Source organism: Falco peregrinus, chromosome 2, assembly GCF_023634155.1.
Source record: "Falco peregrinus isolate bFalPer1 chromosome 2, bFalPer1.pri, whole genome shotgun sequence".
In the NCBI taxonomy this organism is placed as follows: domain Eukaryota; kingdom Metazoa; phylum Chordata; class Aves; order Falconiformes; family Falconidae; genus Falco; species Falco peregrinus.
In genome coordinates, this window is record NC_073722.1 from 92499660 (window position 1) to 92519671 (window position 20012).

General features: G+C 58.8%; 1 protein-coding gene across 1 annotated transcript in view; it reads right to left on the bottom strand.

Moving 5' to 3' along the window:
* Positions 1-18657, bottom strand: part of KSR2 (kinase suppressor of ras 2) — an 80688-nt gene extending 62031 nt beyond the window's left edge. Inside the window, 5 exon segments of the mRNA XM_055796805.1 lie at positions 1914-2418; positions 10103-10253; positions 11094-11153; positions 11155-11235; positions 18478-18657. Of these exon segments, the coding sequence (XP_055652780.1) occupies positions 1914-2418; positions 10103-10253; positions 11094-11153; positions 11155-11235; positions 18478-18654 (974 nt within the window). The 5' untranslated portion in view covers positions 18655-18657.
* Between the last annotated feature and the right edge of the window lie 1355 nt (positions 18658-20012).

The following is a 20012-nucleotide window of genomic DNA, read 5'->3' on the forward strand; positions in this document are numbered from 1 at the left end:
CTCCGAGCAGCTTTCGGAAGCCTGGGTCCTTCCACATCGACAGGATGAACCCCCAGTAGGATGCTAGCACAACAGAGCCCCACTGACACTGCCTCTCTCTTTCCTCTATTAATTCACTAATCACGAGTTAAAGTTGCTCAGCACCACCGGGGAGCACCAGAGACACTGGGCAAACTGGATACTGTCAGGCAGGGACCAAAGGCAGGCAAAGCGCGATGAAGGGACGTGACCATGTTCATGAAAACCCTGTTTACAGTTTCCTTCTCCACACCCTTCCCTGCTCTTTCCCCTTGCAGAAAAGTTGAAGCATCCCATCCCCAGCTAGCTCAGGGAACCAGTGGCCAAAGGGTTTGCTGGAGTAAAGTCCAGACACCCATGTCCAAACCTCACCCCAGATCCGTGTCAGGGTGACCTGGAGCATGTGATGACCACAACGGGGATCAAATGGCTTGGGGGAAGCAAAGGCAGGTTTTACCCTCGGTGAGACCCACTCCATTAGTGGCACAGAGCTTGGATCAGATCCTGAAACACAGATGAAAGTGCGAGAGGGGACAGGCTGCTCGCTGTCTCTGCTCCTGCAAACGTGGTGATGTTTGCTGGGGACGGACCAAAGTAAATATGACTTTCCAGTGCCTAAGCACGAAGGGGAGGGGGGCCTTACAAGAGGCGTTGTCCGGCTGAAATAGATTAATTTCCAAAAGCTAAAAGCCTTTAGAGACCAAAAGCTTTGGCGGAGAAGGATGACCGGCCTCATTTCATGCAAGGACCGCAGCCCTGTGACTGCCGCAGCCTTGGGGACACAATGGGGGAACAAGTGACACTGCGATGCTGTGGGCACCCCAACCCCCCCCGGTCTCCTCCTGCCCAAATAGGGGGAGACCAGGGTCTGGCAGCCAGGAGCACCCTGTGCAAGCAGCAGATTTTAACCCTTCACATACCCCAGCCGGAGCTGCCTGAGCATCACGGCTGCCTTCGGGGCCAGGCAGGAGGTACCCAGGGTACCCAGGCTTTCCTCTGCTCCCACCACATCCCTCAGGGGACTCTGCCCACACTTCTGGCATGGCCTTTTTTTCCCCTCCAAGAACCTCAAATGTGGGGACAAGCTGGGCAGTGTGTCGTGGGGGTCCTGTTTTGGGAGGCTAGCATGGACCAGACGTGCTCTATACCAGTGCATCCTCGGGGAGAGGAGATGATGCCCCAAGGTGGCCACCAGTCCCCTCTGCCACCCCACACCAAGGCAGAAGAAGGGCTTTCTGAGCATGGCCACCAAAAGGGACCGAAGGAGATGGAGAGGGATGTGCTGATGCCAGGAAGCCCTTTCCCTGCACACCAGCAGCCTCTGCCGGCACCGGAGCTGCAGAGCAAGAGCAACGGGAAGGAGCCGTCACACGGCCAGAGACTGAAAAGCTTTCTGCAAACACCATCAGGGACAGAAAAGATACAGGGGATGTCTCTAGAATATAAAGTGTTATATCTATAAAGCTTTATATATCCGTATATCCACGTTTCAGCTGAAAGATGATTCTTCCCATCTCGCTCTTGCGCACACTCTCACCCACACACAGCTCTTACAGTCGGGTGGTGCATCCCTGTGCTGCAAAATCCCACCATCCAACCCACCCATGCCACACTCCAGCATACGGGGACATTGCCGAGCAATCGCCCTGGAGCCTCTCAGTGCTCCCTGTCACCCCACACCCCCAAAATGAGGTTGCAGGGGAGCAAAGTAGACACCGTCGCAGCAGCATCCCCACTGCCTGCAAGGGTTATTACAAAGGGCTTTTCTACCTCAAAGCTCAAAAAGAAAAAAAGACACCGTGCCTTGATCTTTTGGGACCAAAACACTTTTCCAGAGGAGCTGGAATGGGGTTCATCACCCCACCATGCACCAGCACCCTGGAGCACCCACTTACTTGGGGGTGTGCATCTCGTCCACGCGATGCCCCAGCTGGAACTCATGGGACTTGCTCCGGTGCAGCGCGGTGAAGCCGGGGATGAGATGGATCAGTTTTCGTGATGAGGGTGGGGGTGTCCCAGGGGGCTTCAGTTTATTCCTCCGCCGTACTGGTGGTGTGCCCGGTGGCGTCATCGTGGTCACGATGTTGGGGGTACGTGGAGGGGTGTGAGCAACGTGTCGCTGGCGTGGGGAGGGTGGCAGGGAGCGGTGGCCGGACTCCATGGGTGGGCACAGCCCCGGGTGACCCTCCACGGTCAGCCGGTCCACGTGGGTGTACATGGGTCCATGGGGTGAGCCCGCGTGGCAGTGATGCTGCCCGCACTTGGGTTGGACCTTGGGGCTCTGCGAGAGGTGCGTCCTGCCCCACTGCCCCGGCTCCAGCTGGCACCCGGGGCTGTTCTCCTTCCCCGGCTCCGTCGTGGGCCACTGGATGGTCCAGTCCTGCTTGGAGAGGCTGCCGCCTGCGACAGAGCACACAGACATGGCCATGCGGCGTGGCAGAAGCCGCACGGTCCCCACTCCGGCACTGCATCCCCCCGCCTCCGAAATACCGGCAAGGAGCTTCGCCACATTACACACGTGCAAAGCCACATGAGCACGTTACAAGGCTTAGACAGGGGCTTTGCCCACATCTTTTCCCACCTGCTGAGCCCCCCACGTGTCCCCCTCACCGTCACCCAGCTTCCCACCACCGCCCCCCCCAAAATGTGACATGGGGCTGGGCCACCCCTTGCCTGGCCAAGGCTGGTGCCTCCGCCTCACCACCACAAACCCATGGCACCCAGTCGTGACATTTGCATAAAGGAGGGGGGACTGTAATTAAGCGGGGCTCCTCTCCACTTCTAATTATTCATCTCCACCAGCGCAGAGATGAGGGAAGGGCTGTCGGCAGCAACTTCAGAGCACCAAAGCGATGGACCCAGTTCAAGGTCCCTTCGCCGACTCCTTTTGATTGCCTCCACTAAGAAAACCAACATAAAACTATAATCTCTTTATTTTAAAAAGCCTCCTTCCCCATCCCCTTTTTGATTATTAATTGCCTCGCCTCTTCTCTTCCCAGCCTTTTCAAGAGGAACATTTTATTTCAAACTCCAGAGGAAAATAAGAGGAAGAAAGGGCTTTGGAAATAAAAGCTTTAGGATTGGATTGAAAAAAAGCTCCAGAGGGAAAAGGGGGATGAGGATTTTTCTTGAATCATTCTCCCAGAGCAGAAAATAAAAATAAAAAGTCCTATCCAGCTGCGTGTAGAGTTGCTTCTCCAGCTGCTACAAAAAGCCCTTCCATGCAGCAAGAGTCTCATAAAAAAAGTTAACGCCCTTCCTCATATTTTAATTAATTAAGGAAAAAATCCTGCTGTAGGAAAGCCTCGCCTCTGCTTGGATGGTGCTGCCAGGACGGAGGTGCATCTCCAAAGCCACCATGGGCACACACCCCAGCCCCCTCCTTGCCAAAACAGCCCAGCACGAGTAGGAACACGGCAGGTGACAAGTTGGAGCATGTCACCCCCCTCCCCAAAACGCAGCTCTGCACGAGCTCCTGTCACCTCCAGCCGGGCCACCCTGCCCGTGGGCACCTGCACCCACACGCCAGCCACGCTGGGTGCTCGGCCCAGTGCCACACTGCTGAGCCACCCCCTTGGCCCCAAGGCCACCCTGGCTGCCGGTCCCCAAGGCCACCCTGGCTGGTGGCACCTGGCTGCACGCGCAGCCTGGGGCTGGGGCAGCCATGGGTGAGGGAGGACTCAATGCCATGAATTAAACCCGCCTGCAAGCCACCCACCCCTCTGGTTAATTAACCTGCACTCAGCACATTGCAAATCAGCATGTGTGTATGCAAATCAACGTGCTCTCCCATTGGTTGTGCTGCGTGCATATATTTACATAACTCAAAACTACCCGGATGCTGCAGGCCCAGCACCATCCCCGTGCTCCCACCCCCAGCAGTAATTAGCAGCAGTTAACGAAGAAGGAGAGCCAAGGCTGCTCCCCACAACCCAAAGCTCAGCCACGGCACTGTGGCCGCTGTGTCCCCCTGTCGCTGCTGTCCCTTCAACGCTCGACTGTGTCGTAACACAACTGATGCACTTGAGAGCAAAAATAACCCGTTATCAGGCTGGTGGGTGCGTCAGGGCTAAAAATATCCCGGACAAGCTGGGGAAACGTGTTTTCAACACACAGTTGCTTACAGGCATGCTGCAGGTAGCGGGCACGGGCACTCCACTTGATGAGATAAGCTTAAACCAAGAACGCACTTGAAAGGAAAAAACAACAAAAAATTCCCCGAGCTTTTCTTCCTGCAAAGCGTGCTAAACGCTTTCGGATTTCGTTCCCTCCCGGGGCTCCCCCGGGTGTTGCTGTTCTGCCAGAGCCAATTCCCAGCTGGAAAAGCAAGGAAAGAGTTTGCACAGAAGCAAACCCCCCTTTGCTCAGTTTTCCCCAAGCTCTGCCTGCCTCGATGGCGCTGCAAGGCTGCCTGTTCACTTCGAAAAGCCTGTTTGTTTTGTTTGGATAGGGAATATTAATTGCACATTGAAACCAACATCAGCTACAGCTGCCCACCACCCCCCTGACCCCACAGGCCACCTCTCCCCTCCCAGCTGCCACCGAGCCCCGGTCATCAGCACAAAGGGAAAGATGTGGCCAAGGGGAGCATTTGGCTTTATTAATCCCCTCGGTGCTGCCACTGCCTCCCCACTTAGTCCAGCCTCCTTCACTCCACCGTACTTAATTAGGGAAGAAGCTTTTTCTGAACCACTCCATTAAAATCAACAAGAAAACAAACCCCTGGGAGGAGGTGGAGAGGAGGGCCCACCGTCGGGGTGCAGCTCGGAGACCGAGAGATGCAGAGAGATGGCAAAAATGTCACCAGAAAAGCTGTTTTCCCCCCTGTTCCAAAAGACAAATAGCAAGTTTTGCTTTGATTTCCTAAAACAAAACACTGGGAATAATTTGCTGCCCCTTAGGGAGCTGGGGCCAGTGGTCCCACCTGAAGGAGGAGCTGTACCCGAAGCAGCCCTAGATCCTGACTGCTCCTTGGGGGATACAGTGATCGCTCTTTTTCCTTCCCCAAAGGCAGCATCCAGATGACCAAATCGGGACGTGCACAAAGCCAGAGCAAGACCTTGGCTTGCTTTACAGCCAGGGAAAGCCCTACCGCTGCAGCCGCTCTCCTAGCACCAGAACCCCAGCCACTGCATCCTCACCATGGGACAAAATAAACCCCGGCATCACCCAGCCCTTCAGCCCCACCACGCGCTGGCTCTGCAGGCCTGGGGACACTGGTCACCGGGAGGGACCGACTCTGCAAACCTTTACTCCACGGTCAGTGCAGCTTTCAAATTTGCCCCAAATGAGGATGCTCACTGCTTTTTTGTTTTACTGCTCACCACCCTGCCTGACCCCACACTGTCCCCAAGCCACCCACAGCCTTCCTAGCACCAGGACGACTCATAAATATTCAGCTCCAGATCATTTTTCCTCGTAGGACAGCTAATGACCTCCATGCATAACTCACTAGTCACACGCCATCAACTCCTCAATCCACAGCGGCCCCGCTCAGCTCTTACTTAATATTAAATTAATCCCACTTCAAGTTCAAAACTGACGCCTTGGCTGCTAATAAAATACTGCTGCCAAATGTAAGGTCTTGCAGCTGAGAAAAATCGAATACAGACTTGTTAACACAATAAAGCAGGGGTTTAATATAGGGTTGCCACTATATTTGATAAATATAACATGCTTTTTGTTTATAAGATGCTCCAGGGCTTTCCCTGCTGCTGGAGCTGCCCCCAGGATGCTCGGTTTGGGAAGGGGCTCCTTCCCTGCCATCAAACCCTGTCCTGGCAAAATTCATCACCATTTAAGCAACGAAACAGCCTCCTGTTTCCTCCCTGCCTCCTCCCCAGCCCCCACACCCAGGCAGAATTGGTCTGGGAAATTAGATGCCTCTAATTAACAACTCAATAAATAAAGATTGATGGAAAAGGTTAATACTGTACCTCATTCCTGCTTTATTAATACTAATCTTGGCTTCTAGAAATCGACCACTACCGCACTTGCAAAGAAATTACACGATGTTTTAAAGAGGCAGCAACTTGTTCATTAATTACGTTTTCCAACTAGGACTGTCTGTTGCTTTACAAGGAGATAAAATGCAGACAAAAAGCCACATCCATCACAGCGTGGTACACTGGGGTCCCTTCTGGAGCAGCTGCACTAACCCAGGAGAACCGAGACCCCAGCACTGCATCCCGAGAGTGCACCGCTGCCATCCTGGGGTGCTTCCCAATCCCCCCCTCCCTCTCCAAGCCCAGCACCCAGCTGGCTCCTTGGGGCCATGCAAACCTCCTGGGCACCTGGCTGGGGGGGCCCAGCCAAGCGTAACAGAGCTCCCAGGGGTCACAAGGATCAAGGCAACACATCTAGCAGGTAATTTCAAGAATTCTCAACAGAGGGTTGGTGGTGCATCAGATGAATCCCCAGAGGACAAGGGGACATGGAGGGGCTGTATGCTTGCCAGGCGCTACACGACCCAGGTCAGCTCTCAAAGCTGGCATAGACCTTCCTGGCGCAAGCTTACGGTCTAGGCAAGTCTGGTGGCCAGTCACCAAGATGTGGAGCCAGCCAGAAGCTCAGCATCCCAAGCATCCCCTGAAATGCAGCTGAGGGATGGGTGGCTGGACAGGCAGAAGCAGCATGGCATTACCTTAGCGCACCCCAGATGGGAGGGCTATGGCCCCATTGCCTCTCCATCCCAGCTGCCCGCAACAGCACAGGAGGGAGGGGGGCATTGCCAACATACCCGAAATGCTGTTCTGCCAGTTCCCCATCTCCGCAGCCCACTAAAACACCCTGCCTGGACCACAGCATGTCTCAGACCCAGCCCTGAGCAGCTAGATGGGATGAACTGCTCCCACCACCCAACCTCAGCCTGGGCAGCTAACGAGCATCTCACCCTGACCCAGCCAGAAGTATCACTACACTCATCTCCCTATCCACAGAAGAGGGGCAGGGGCTGTGCTCCCCCTTTCCCAGGGGACAAAAAGCAGGAGGACGGCTGAGATGGGACCAATTGACCAAGCAAAGGCTGAGCCAAGCAGGGAAACACCACTGCAGAGGCAGGGGAAACGCAGCTGTGCTGAGAGGGATAGAAGGAGACCATCTACCAACCCAGGGGGAGCTTTCTGCACCCAAATCCTCTAGAAATTCAGGGAGATTTGGTCTCCTCCGCTGCCCAGAGAGCTCCTGTATCCCTCAGGGCTGGCACGGGCTTTATGGTGCCCCAAGTTCCCAGTCCCCTCCCTGTTCCCAAGGTTTGTGCCGTCCATCAGACAGCATGCCCAGGGGTTTCTCCAGCAGTGTGCACGCGTGGCGCCGGCACAGCAGGGATCCACACGAGCCAGCAATGCCAAGAACCATTGCACTGCGGAGCCCGAGCCTCCAGCCCCAGCAGAGCAGGAATGGCCACTGCAGAATCTCTGCAATGCTGGAGGGACGAAACAGCAGCTCTCACAGCACAGCACAGCCCGCAGCCCCCGCCCCACGAATGGCACAATGATGGATGGGGTTAAATGGAGCGCTGGGGAAGGCAAATACGCGCAGTGCCTGGATAGCAGCAAACTCCCTCCCACAGGGACCCAATGGACCACCAAGCCATATCCCATCAGGAGAGCTGGCAGCCCCATCACCTGCACCATTAAAAAGCAAATCGAGCAGCAAGCATCACGCAGCCCCCTGGTACCCCCCCCCCCGTCACTGCCAGCCAGAAACCACTGAAGGAGCAGAAGACGTTTTAGCATCTTCACTGCAGCTGCTGAGCCAAAGGGTCACGTGGATTTTCCAAAGCACAGGTCCCAGCAGGGTGCAGGGGAACTCCCTTGGCCGAGTGAGCAGAGGAGCAGGAGCAGGGATGCAGGGGCTGGGCTGAACCAGCACAGCAAGTAAAGCAGGATTTGTTTGCAAAGGTCTCAAAGTCAAAGGTGTTTAAACAAAGAGCAGGCTGAGAGCCTTCCCCAGGTTCCAAGGGAGGCACTGATGCCCTTCCTCAAACAGCGGAGAGACTTAAGAGAAAATGCCAAAGGGGAGAAGGGCAGGACCACAGCTGAGAGCTGGATTTAGGGAGTTAGGGCGCGTGGAGAAACTCGTGCTCCGTGGGAAATGTCACGCCAGGTTCAGCCATCCCCACCTCGCTGCTCCAGCACAGGGCTGGAAGTGGCTGCTGCACCAGTCCAGCAGCAGCACGTGGTGGCCGGGCCCTCTGCTGTTATCCCCCAGCATGAGCTGGCACTGCCACACTGTGCCATGCCACACACCATGCCATGCCACACGGGAAGCCTGGAGGAGCTGCAGTACCCACAACAGGTGGATGTGGCCAAGACCCTTCCAGGGCAGGAGCTGGGACCCCATGTCTGCAACATGTCATGCCAAGCAATGGTAATGAGGGGACACTGGTGGTCCCCAAAAGCTGCTCCTCATTGAAACTGTGTCACATCACCCTTGTCACCACCAGCCCTGTTGCCTCTTGTCCCCACGCACGGCTCTGAACCTGCAAAGCCCAGCTGAAAACCCAGCAGCTACACCCCAGCAGGGCTCATTCTCCATCCCCGCAGCCCCCGGGATGCAGCTGCACTGGAGGAGCCCTTGAGAGAAGACAGGAGACAGGCAGAGAGGTCTCGGGTCCCTAAACCCCGGGATCTGGCAGGACTGGGGCCCTCCTACAGAAGGGTCATGTCTCCCAGTGGGGACCACAGCTAAACCAGCTCCGCATAATCACCCCGGGCTAGGACCAGGAAGGGGGGCCCTTGGGAAGAGGACAGCAGAGGGGGGTTTAGACTGTGAAATGGAGTTTTGCCATTCCCCTCCAGCTGCTCCAAAAGGGAATGTCCCCCTCACCTTGCTGCACGTACATGTCCCTGTGCTGGCCATGCTCCCCAAGCTGGCACCAAAGTACTGGCTCAGCCATGCCATCATCCATGGGGAAGAGCTGTGCCGGTGGGATACAGCCCCCATCACATATGGAAAGGTGAGGCTGGGCCTCTCCTGGGGGGCCACATGTGTAGAGAAGAGCCCCCCAGCTCACCCCCAAGCCAGACCCCTTCTGACGGGAGCCCTCGGCACCAGGACAGCATCATCCAGCCAGGCTCAGCTGGCCTGGGACAAGATGCCAAGAGAGCCAGATCCTGCACTGCCTCCCACTGCACCACTGCTCGCAGGCTGAAGCCGGAGCAGCTCCGGCTCCGTGCAGCTGCCTCTGCAGCACAGAGCTCTGCTGCCACCGCCCGGGCACCCGCCAGCTCAGCACCCGCACCCCAGCACCCAGCACCACCAGCATCATCCCCCGTGGGAAGGGGAAGCAGGACTTGCACATGCCCTGGGAAGGGGGTTTGGCCACGGGGGCTTCATTCCGCAGCCTGCTGGTAAGCAACGCTGAGTTGTAGGAGCTTGCTGAGTGTCGGGGGCTTTTCCTGACTCTGCTGGTTGTGTTCCTGTTGTAGTCGGAGTCCAACTCGGTCAGCCTCACACGGGGCACCAATTGTTGCAGCACAAACAAACTAGTAGACTGCAACAAGGCTTTACCGTTGGTCAGATTCTACTGTCTGTGCTTTAGCTCCTTCCTCCAGAGGTCAAACCACACTGCTCCTCCTTTGTCTGACCCCCCACCCACAACCCTCAGGGCTATTTAACCACTTGGCTGGAACAAGCTACACCTGCACATCATCCATGTCAATCAACCCACTGCCTCTGAGGCAAGGCCACAGCTGCATGTTGTCAGTGCTAATCAACCCACTGCCTTCATTCCTCTACATCTTCCCACAAGTAAGAGGGGTCGGGGGACCCCATAAGAAATGCTGTGCCCTCCTCTGGCAAAGCCTCCCTGCAGAGAGCTAACAACTCATCACTTCCTAGGTGAGCCCCCCCCATGTGCTCCCCAGTCACAGGGATGCATGAGAGCAAAGATGTCCCCTGCAGGCAGCAGGTACCAGCCATCCCCCAAGGGATGCAGGAATTCTGCAAACCATGGAGAAGACTCTGCAGACACCTCTGCTACGTTAAAGCTACGCTGCCAGTGTCACCGCAACAGGATGGTCCACTTACTCCGACCAGCTTGAGGGGACACAGCCAGCGGGTACAAGGGTGCCTGACTCACCGGACTTGTGGACGTTGCGGAGGCAGGAGAGGGAGGCATTCAGGCGGGCACACTCCTCCCTGTTGGCCCCAAATTTCTCCACGGTCGCACAGACCTGGTCATCAGTCATGTCCAGCAGCTCCTCCAGGCTCAGCTGCCCAGGGGCGATTTCCTGACAGGGGGACAGGCAGGAGTGAGGAAGGAAGTAAATAAACCATGCTGGAGCATCCTCCAAACCAGCACCTCGGGGCATGCAGAAAAGAAGCTGTTTCCTTTTGCTGCCCCATTTGGGTCACAGAGCCAAAAACATTCATTTTCCCATCCCAATCCACATGAAAACCAGGAGGGCACAGCTTGAGCTTCAACTTTATCTCAAGTTTTTGCCCAGTCTCAGGTATATCTAGACCCAGCTCAACACCAGGGCATCTGGGGGCACCATGACAACCTGCCCCTGCCTGGGGCACACACAGGGACTGGCAGCTCCGTTACAGACTATCCTCTTCCCTGGTGGGGGGGCTATCACAGGATCATCTCCGGGTGCCACCCTCTCACTGCACCCCTCGCCTGACAGAAGGATGCTGTGACCTGCCATGACACCACCACACTGTGACAGGGACATGGCGGACCCCCACTGTTGGGGGGCAGCACCCACAAGTTCCCCCTGGCACCCATGTCCTTCAGTGGGAACAGCAATAGGGTGTCCTCACTGGTGGGTGGAGGGGACCTGTGGGGTGGCCCTGGCCAGCACATCCCACCACAGGCTTGCAGCATCTTTCCATGCAATGAAACAACCTGGTCCCTCTGCCCTGGTCTCCCACCCGGCTCCCCATCGCCAGCTGCGCCCCCTCCAGCCTGCCCAAACACATGGCTTCATCAGTCTCCATCTGTGCCCTTGCCTAGTTTTGCTCAAGGATCCCACAAACCCCTGAGAAAAACACTACTGGAGAGGTTTGGCACCCAAAGCCACAGCAGGGCCCTTCCCGCTCCGGTGTGGTTGATGCCCAGCCCTTACCTCCATCACCTCCTTGCGCATGTTGACGATGCGAAACCAGTGCAGGAGCTGGGGGAAGCCCCTCCAGCTTGGCATTGCGCTCCTGCAAGGCCACCTTCCTCTTGCAGGACAGCTGCCGGCTGAAGTATTTGACCAGCTTGCTCTGGAAGAAAAGGTGAAAGCCCCGTGGGATCCCCTGCCATGACCACCACCTGCAGGAGGGGGACGTGGAGCGGGGTGACCACAGGCAGCTTGGGCTCTGCCCTCCCTCTGCCCCATCCCCACGGCAGCCCCCCCTGCCCTCAAAACACCCCCTGCTATCTGCTGCCAAGCTTCTGCCCCCAGGGACCCCTCTGGCACCAACCTGGGTGTCCAAGGGGGGCACCTCCCTTCCGAAAAAGCCCTTTCTCAATCCCTTTATCCCCAGCCCAATGTGCTTCATTGCTGGGGTCTTGCTCAGGGGATGGCCAGCCCTCGCCACCCGAGGGACCCTGTGGCAGGTGGGCAAGGAGAGAGGACAGGGGACACAGAGGCATCACTCCTCCCACACACTAACACAAATAACACCCCATCCCAGCACTGCCTAGCACCAAAAGGACATGTTCCCCTCTCTTATACCCAACCTTGAGCAAAGGAAACCGCCAAGCATCCCCCATCAGGAGCAGCCACAGCATTGCACAGTGCCAAGGCTGGGATGTGGGAGCTTGCTCCTTATTCTCGCCACCCCCCCAAGCCCACATCTGCCCCAACCCTCCTTCCTCCCACTGCTCCTCATCACCAGGACTGGATCAACCCCCCTTTGCTCAGCCACCGCCCCATCCCTCCCCCAAGCCCTCCCACCATGAGGCCAAAGACGCCACGTTAGCAACCACAGCCTGACAGCTCCCAAAATAAAGATGCTGAGCGACTGGCCTCCTTTCTCAGAAATATAGAGCAGAGCCCAGCTTGCTGGAAACCTGCTGGGATTTCCTGCTCCTGCTCTTCCAGCTGGGTGATTCCCTGCTGCCGGCAGCGCTAGATGGTGCTGTGCCCCTGCCTGCTGCCGGCTCCCGCGCACCCCAAAAATAGATGAGCAAAATATGCGATGGTTTGGAATAGGGAGACAAGGGAAGAAACCCCATCGCAGCATCACAGGGTTTGGGAGAGCTTCCCCATCTCTCCCAGTCCCTTCCCTCGGTGGTACCCAGCAGTGATGGCCATGGGACTTGGTGTGACAAGACGCATGTAAGCAGAGCAGGGAAAAATCAGCCCCCCGTGCCCACCCATCGTGTTTGGGGTGAGCTGGGTGCACCCATTGAGGTGCAAACCAGGCAAAACCAGCCTTCTTCCTTGCTGCAGGGGAAAACCAGGCAGTGCAGGCACAGGTCTGATGGTCCCCAAGTCCTCATAAACAGTGGGTCCCCACCGTGATGTCCCACCAGCATCACTACCAGCATCACCTGGGTAGGTGACAGCTCTGCCAGAAGCCAGACACCCCGACCAGGCAGCTTCTCCCAAACCCCAACCTGGCTAATAGCCACAGAGATTAATTACTGAAAATTAATACCCAAAAAGGGAGCCAGGGACAGCAAAGCGAAGGACCACAGGGAGCCCTGCAGGGCTGGCTAGGTTCAGCAGGCCAGGTCTGCTTTTCAAGAAAAAACACTTTCCTAACAAAGGACCATCCAACAGTTTCAGGGTCAGCCCGATCACACATCCCAAACACACCCCAAGCCCTTGGAGGGGAAACAGCAGCAGGCACCTTGAATGCACACAGAGGCAGTTCCTACCCCAAAAAAAATACCCTTCCCCACACACAACCGCAGCAAAGCACCTGCAAAAACCCTCCTAAAAAACTCACCTCCATCACACTCATCTCCATCATCTCCTCCAGCACCCCCAGGCTGAGACCCCAGGGGGAATTAAGGTGATGCCTGAGCCAAACAGCCCCTGCAGCACTAGAATCAGGGTCCTGGGATGAGGGCAGAGTTGGGGACTGGGCAGCCTCCACCACCACCACGCAGAGATGAGCTGGGAAATGGGGAAAGGGCAGGGAAGTGGAGCTACTGCCATTTTCAGTCTCCAGCTCGAGGAAGTTCAGCCCACCCTCAGAGACCAGAGGAGCCATCATTAGCACAAACGAGGACCCAGATGGGAACCCTGTGCCCCAGCTGTGGGCTGGTGCTCTGGCCCATGGGTCTGCTCCAGCTGGGGGAAAACAAGCCCAGCAAACCTTTGCAAAGTCCAAAAGCACTTCTTGTTTTGCTAAGAGCTTCACCAGCGGGGCTGGAAAGGGAAGCAGTCAAGACAGCCCCATGCTGCCGGGAAAGCCCCGTTCTGCGGCTGCAGAGATGCTCTCGCTCACCCTGAGCTGCTGCTCAGCCCCTCTTGCACGGGATGGAGATTTTGCAAACATCCTAAATGCCATTCTGCTGCAAGGGCCAGGTCCTGCTTTGCCTTTCTGCTGTGGTGCAACCCCCTCAGCTCTTCCATGCCTCAGTTTACTCATCTGGAAAAAGACAGAGGGACACCCTGGGGTGCTGTGGGTGTGTAAGCAGAGGGGTCAGAGTCCTGGCAGCACGGAGGGTGCTCGCTGTTTGGGGGATAGGCTGCTGGTCCAACCAGGGATGCTGCCAGGGGGCCAATACACCTTCCTGTGGAGCTGGAGCTCAGTTTTTGCATCCTTTCAAGTGCCTCTCCCCGCTTCAGTGCTGCAAGGGGGTAAGGGAGGGTGCAATGCTCTGCCAAAAGAGGGTAAAGCCACTAGCAGCCCCTTCCCCTTAGCCACAGCAAGGGACCAACAGCTCCTGGGTCGCCCCATCTCCCCCCTGGGGCAGGGACCATCTGCTGAAAAACAAGACCCCAGCAGGACCCTGCTGCCCTGCAGGGATGGGTGCAGGCAGAGGAGGGATGTCCCCGCTCCACATCGCTTCTCTGAGATCTTGGCTGACCACAGCAGGGTGAGGGGCTGGGGTGACCCAGGGCTGGCCTCCGTCTGCCCCCCTGCAAACCCTGCTCCCTTCCCTCCCCTCTGCACCCCAACGGGGATTTCCAGCCTCATCCTGCCACCCTGAGCAGGATTTCCCCCTCGCCCCGAAACACGGCAGGGCGGCAAGCAGCAGGCACCAGGCATGGGGAGCAAAGCAGCTGGTCTCCAAGGAGCAGGAGGACAGCTGCACCCCCCCAGCATGAAGTATAGCTGCACCCCCCAGCATGGCACCCTGCGCTTGCCCTGACGTCAGCCGGGATGGAGACAGCACCGAGCCCTGCTTGGAGACCAGGGAGAGGCAGTGGAAAATCCACCTGCCAGAGCACAAGGTGAGAGTTAATTAACCTCTCACAGGCAGCCCGTGCACCACCAGCGCCGGGTAAGCCGTAGAGAGGGAACCCGCTCCTGCCGGGATGCCCATCCCGGGGTCAGGACGTGCCCGTGTTGGATGGCTCTTTGCCACAAACCGGAGAGGTTGCTCTGCACCTCCAAATACTCCCGGCTTAGCAGCAAGCCACAGCGGCTGCTTTCCCACAGCACGTAGCCACAACTGAGGCAACTCCTTCCTGACTCCTACCAAGGGGCTCGTTATTCCAGAGACACCTGGAGCACCCCCAGGCTGGGGAATACCTCACCACGGTTGTCTTTTCTCTCTCAGGGCTCTTTCAAGGCCCTGCTGGGCTCGCGTGCCATCTCTGGCTGTGCACATCATTTATTTCAAGCACTGCTAAAAGGTCCCTGGGGCTCTCTCTGGGAGTACAGGGGCCGAAATGGCTCAACCCAGCATCCTGGAGATGCCTGGCTCTCCAGGAAGATACAGCGCAGGAATAAGTGTGCTGTGCTCACCCATGGTATTAGACACCAGAGAATCCACGCACTCAGGCAGTGAAAATCCCATTGCTGAGGCAGCGTCTCCTTTGGCCACAGCCTGTGCAAGTCTGGAAACAGCCACAGCTCTTCCCCAGGTGCCTCTTTCCATCCTCACCCACACGTTCACATGATAGCCAAAGGCATCACAAGAGGGTTCCCCCTTCCTGACAGGAGCACAGCAGCCCGGGGAGGGAGAACCACCAATCCCAGGGTTATCCCTGGAGTCACTCACCAGTTTCTGGGAGCCCTGACCCATGCTTTGAAATGGGGTGGGGGCTTGACCCCACTGGGGTAATGCAGAGAGCAAGGCATCGCAGGACAACCGCAAAAATCACCCAGCAACTTTTCCTTCTCGCTTTTACTCCGTGCTGCCCCCAGCCCTCTGGCAAAGGCACAGGTAGCAGCACCCCTCTTCCATACCTGTATCCCAAAGCCCAGATTTAGAGCTGCAAAGCCCAACCACCGCGCTCAGAGGGGGATTAAAGCCCCATCTCCCATGGAAGACCAGGCAGGGATAACAGGGGTGGCTGCTCAGCTCCCACCCTCCTGCTCCGATAGCGCTCAGCCACAGGTCCACTACCACTCCACAGGAAGCAAACCGACCTCAACTCCTACCCAGGCAGTGTCAGCCAGCATTTTGGTCCCAGCCACTGCCCTGGTTACTGCTGGAGCCTGTCCCAAGGTGCAGGCAAGATCTAACAGCCTCCCAGCCCCAAGGACTGCAGCCAGGCTGCAGCCGGTGGTACCCATCCCAAAGGAAGGATGCTGCATCGCAGGATGCTGTTACCAGCTCCCTGTACAACTACAGCACATGAAGGATGGGGACTTGCATGTGCCTTAAAGTGGCTTAAAAAAAAAAAATTAAGAGGAAAACTTCTACTAATCCAGCAAAATCAGGGTTTAGTATGAGGATTAACCAAAAAAACATAAATTCACCCACTTTCTTCCAGGCTTGCACTGATGTGAGGGTTGTGCAAAGTTCCCTGGGGTACTCGGGGTGACATGGCCTCCCAGCCCGCCTGTCCCTAGCCACCAGCCCCTTTGCCATGCTGGTGGCTGGCCCGGCTCTGCTGCTGCCAGATGGGAAGGGAAGAAGTACCAAGCAGGGCCCCTGTGACTGCGTCACGTCCTTGGGACACAGCAGTGGCGGCAGGGACTCAGGGCCAAGCTCAGCTCCTGCTTACGCTGGCAGCAACACAGGACAACACCGCCAGCAGCTGGTCGTGACCTACACCGATGTGCCGGCATCAGGAATCTGGCCCCAGCTTCATCCATTGTCACTCCCCTCCTGGGAATCGCCCTGTTTCTGTGCTGAAAAGCAACAGGTGAGCATTGGCAGGGATGCCCATGGCTGAGACACGAAGCAGGCACCCCGGCTTGGGGGCGTTTTAGGGAAAGTGATGCCGGAGCATGAACCATAGTAGCTGGAGAGATGCTTCCCTGTAAGTCCGAAGGGTTTATGGGGTGGCATCTCCCTGAGCACCTCTGAACCCTCCAGCCAGCCTGGCTGAGCTGCCCCAGCAACACCAGGACGCTGCTTTGCCCACGTGCCATCATGGATGCTGAGAAGGTGCATCCCACCAGGATGGTTTCACCACGCCCCCCGGCTCCCCTCGCTCCCCTCCGCGGCAGAGATGCAGCAACTTGTCAGCTGTGCTGACCCTCACAAGGCCATCAATGCACATGAAATAAACTTCTATAGTCCTGCATCTCCAGGCATTGACTCTTCCAGGAGGTCTTTGAGCCTGCCTTCCCCCTCCACCCCCAAAGTCTCCCAAACACACCAAAACCACTGCTGCTTCATCCCCACCTCCCTGTCCCTATTCCAAGGTTGCTCCAGAGCCACGCGTAGACCAACAGCTCCAGCCTAAACCTGCAGCCCCTCATGCAGAGAGGTGGGATGGGACAGGGGATCAAGGAGTGGCGACAGCAGAATCAGTGCAGGACCACAGCACAAGTTAGTGCCTGGGACACAGCGTGGGGAGCTGCACCCAAGCCCCAGGGTTTCCCCAGGAGCAGCACGCTCCCGCAGTGCTTAGGACCTTCAGGAGCAAAAGTAGCGGGACTGGGCGTTTCAGTCACAGCCCAGGGCCAAATGCCACCCTGCAGAGGGGCTACAGGACAAGCTTTGCCATCACGTTTGGGTTCTCAGTGAGAGCAGCCAGGTTAGTAAGCACCAGACAAAAGGCCTGAGTGGGACCAGGCTCCAAAATCCCACCCACACGGCACCAGCCACCTCCACGCTGCCACGGCCCCGCCAGTGTGTCCCCGCGGGTCACAGCACTGTCATGGCCACACTTCCCACCCTGCTGCCAGCTGAGGGGTCCCACCCACCCACCCCCCAGCATCCCAGCCTGTCTAGACCTTCCCTACACATCCTGGCCTGCCAAGCTCCTATTGAATCCCAAATCCATCCCAGCACACTGCAGGGGGAACCTCTTCCTGCAGGGCTACAACAAACAGGGCTCCACTCGGCAGCTTTTACTTATATGTATTTTCCCATCTATGAAACGTAAATAAATCCAGCCGGTGCTTCCCTTGGGACAGTCCTGCCACCTTCGGCCGTGGTAGCACTGAGGCCATGGCTCGGCAAAGATTCCCCTTCCCACCGGGTCTCTCCCCGCTGCCAGGGAAGGCTGGAGGGTTTGGGCAGGCTCTGCATCGCTGCAGTGGAGGAACCGGGGGCGAGGATGCTGGCCTGCCTCCTGATGAGGGGCTGGAGCCCGGCCGAGAGGATGCAGCCTGCTTGGGAGGCAGGAATATGGGGGGAAGGATGGAGCCAGGCTGGGGGGCTGCTGCCTGGTGGGAGGGATGCAGGTGGGCTGGAGGGAATGCTGCCTGGTGGGGAGGTAGGAGCTGGATGGAAGGGATGCAACCAGGCCAGGGGGACAGGGCCCGGCAGAGGGGATTGCAGGTGGGCTGAGGGGATGCAGCCCACTGGAAGGGATGTGGCTGGGCTGTGGGGATGGAGTCTGGCGGAGGGAATGCAGGTGGGCTGAGGGGATGCAGCCCACTGGAAGGGATGTGGCTGGGCCATGGGGATGGAGTCTGGCAGAGGGGATGCAGGTGGGCTGGGGGGATGGAGCCTGGCAGAGGGGATGCAGGTGGACCAAGGGGATGGAGCCCACTGGAAGGGATGCGGCTGGGCCGGGGGGATGCAGCCTGATGGGCAGGTAGGAGCCCACTGGGGGTGCAGCCCAGCCGAGGGGATGCAGGTGGGGCCGGGGGGCTGCAGCCCGGCGGAAGGGCCAGGGAGCCCGGCCGAAGCAGGAGCCTGGATGAAGGGCTGCGGCCGGGCCGGGGGGCTACAGCCCGGCGGAGGGGCTGCAGGCGGGCTGGGGACCGCAGCCTGCCGAGGCGGGGGGAGCGCGGGGGGGGCTGCGGGGGTCCGGGGGCACGGCGGGAGGGTTCGGCGGGGCCGGACCCACGGCGGGGCCACCTGCAGAGCGCGCAGCCTCACTCGGGCGCTCCGCAGCGCCGCGGGGGAGCCCGGCACGGCCCGGGGGGGGGGGGAGGGGGGGGGGGGGATGCTGGGGGCGGGGGGGGGGGGGGTCGGCGGGCCCCTACCTCCAGGGTGCGGATCTCCTTCTGCGTGAGGTCGTTGGAGGCGGCGCACTTGGTGCGGAGCCCCTCCAGGTTGGAGATGCTGATGTCGATCATGTTCTGGACCAGCTCGCACTGCTGCAGCGCCTTCTGCAGACTCAGCTGCTGCTCCTCGCTCCTCGTCATGTTGTCCTCATCCATCGCTCGCCGCGCCCCCCCCCCCCTCCACCCTCCGCCGCCGCGGCCGCCCCCCCCCCTCCCCCCGCGCCGCTCAGCCCCGCTCCGCCGCGGCCCGCAGCATCGCGGCCCCGCGGTGCCCACCGAGCCGTCAGCGCGGCGCCGCGGCCGCCTCCCCCCCCCCGGGCGCGGCGGGGCGGGGGCGGGGGCGGCGCGCTCCGGCACCGCGGGGCCGCGCTCGCTGCGCGCCGCTCCGCGCGGTACCCCCCCCCTCCCAACACACACACACACAAACACATACACACAGCCCTCCGCCCCCGCGTACCAGGGGGAAGGGGGGGATGATGCTGCGGGGGAGGGGCGGCAGGTGCAATGGGGGGGGGGGTCTGCTGTATGGAGGTGGGGCTGGGGAAGTGGGGGCGCAGGTGCGATGAGGGACCCTGATGCAATGGGGGGCCCTGGTGCAACGGGGGCCCTGCCACAAGAGGGGATCCTGGGGCAGGGGGGAGGGCCTGGGGCAATGGGGGGGCCAGGTTCAATGGGGGGTGCTGGGGAAATGGGGGGTCCTAGGTGCAAAGGGGAGAGGGGGCTGGAGCAATGGGGGTTCCTGAGGCAATGGGGGGGGGGGCTGTCTGGGGCAATGGGGGGGGGCTGTCTGGGGCAATGGGGGGGGGGCTGCAGCAATGGGGAGAGGGGGGGCTGATGCAAAAAGGGCCCCAGCTGCAGTGGGCTCCCTGGGGCAATGGGGTGGATCTGCAGTAGGGGCCCCTACTGCATGGGGGGGCTGCTGCAGTGGGGGTCCTTGGTGCAAGTGGGGTGCAGCTGCCATGGGGGCTCCTGCTGCGATGGGGAGCCCTGCTGCAGAGCAACCAGGCCAGGCTGCATTGTGTGTGACTGCAGGGCAGGACAGCGGGGGGGTACAGGGCATGCACACCCCCAAAGGCCTAAGGAAGCCATATTGGGGTGCAATTGTGGACAGAATGGGGCAGGAGGGGCTGGCTCCCCCACAGCTGCCCTCCCACCCCACGACCACCCCTGGCACAGAGGGGATGCCGGTACTGCTCAGAGTCAGCACAAATCCTGCCTCAGCCTACAGACCCTAAGTGTCATGCAGAAGGGGTAAGCAGGGGGGCAGCCAGGATGGACATCTGCAGCAGGATGCAGGGAAAGCCAAGGAGACACCCTGCAGTCCCTGCCCCGGCAATGGGATTTGGTCTGGAAGGGAGCAAAACCAAATAAAAATCAACCTGCTGTGCGCCTCAGCATGCCTCCTCCTCCTCCTCCCCAGCTCCCCTCTCCCAGTGCCGCTCCAGGGGTTTAAAACACCCAGGATGCAGTTTGGGGAACAGCAGCAGGGTGCAGGGGAGGAGGAGGGCACACAG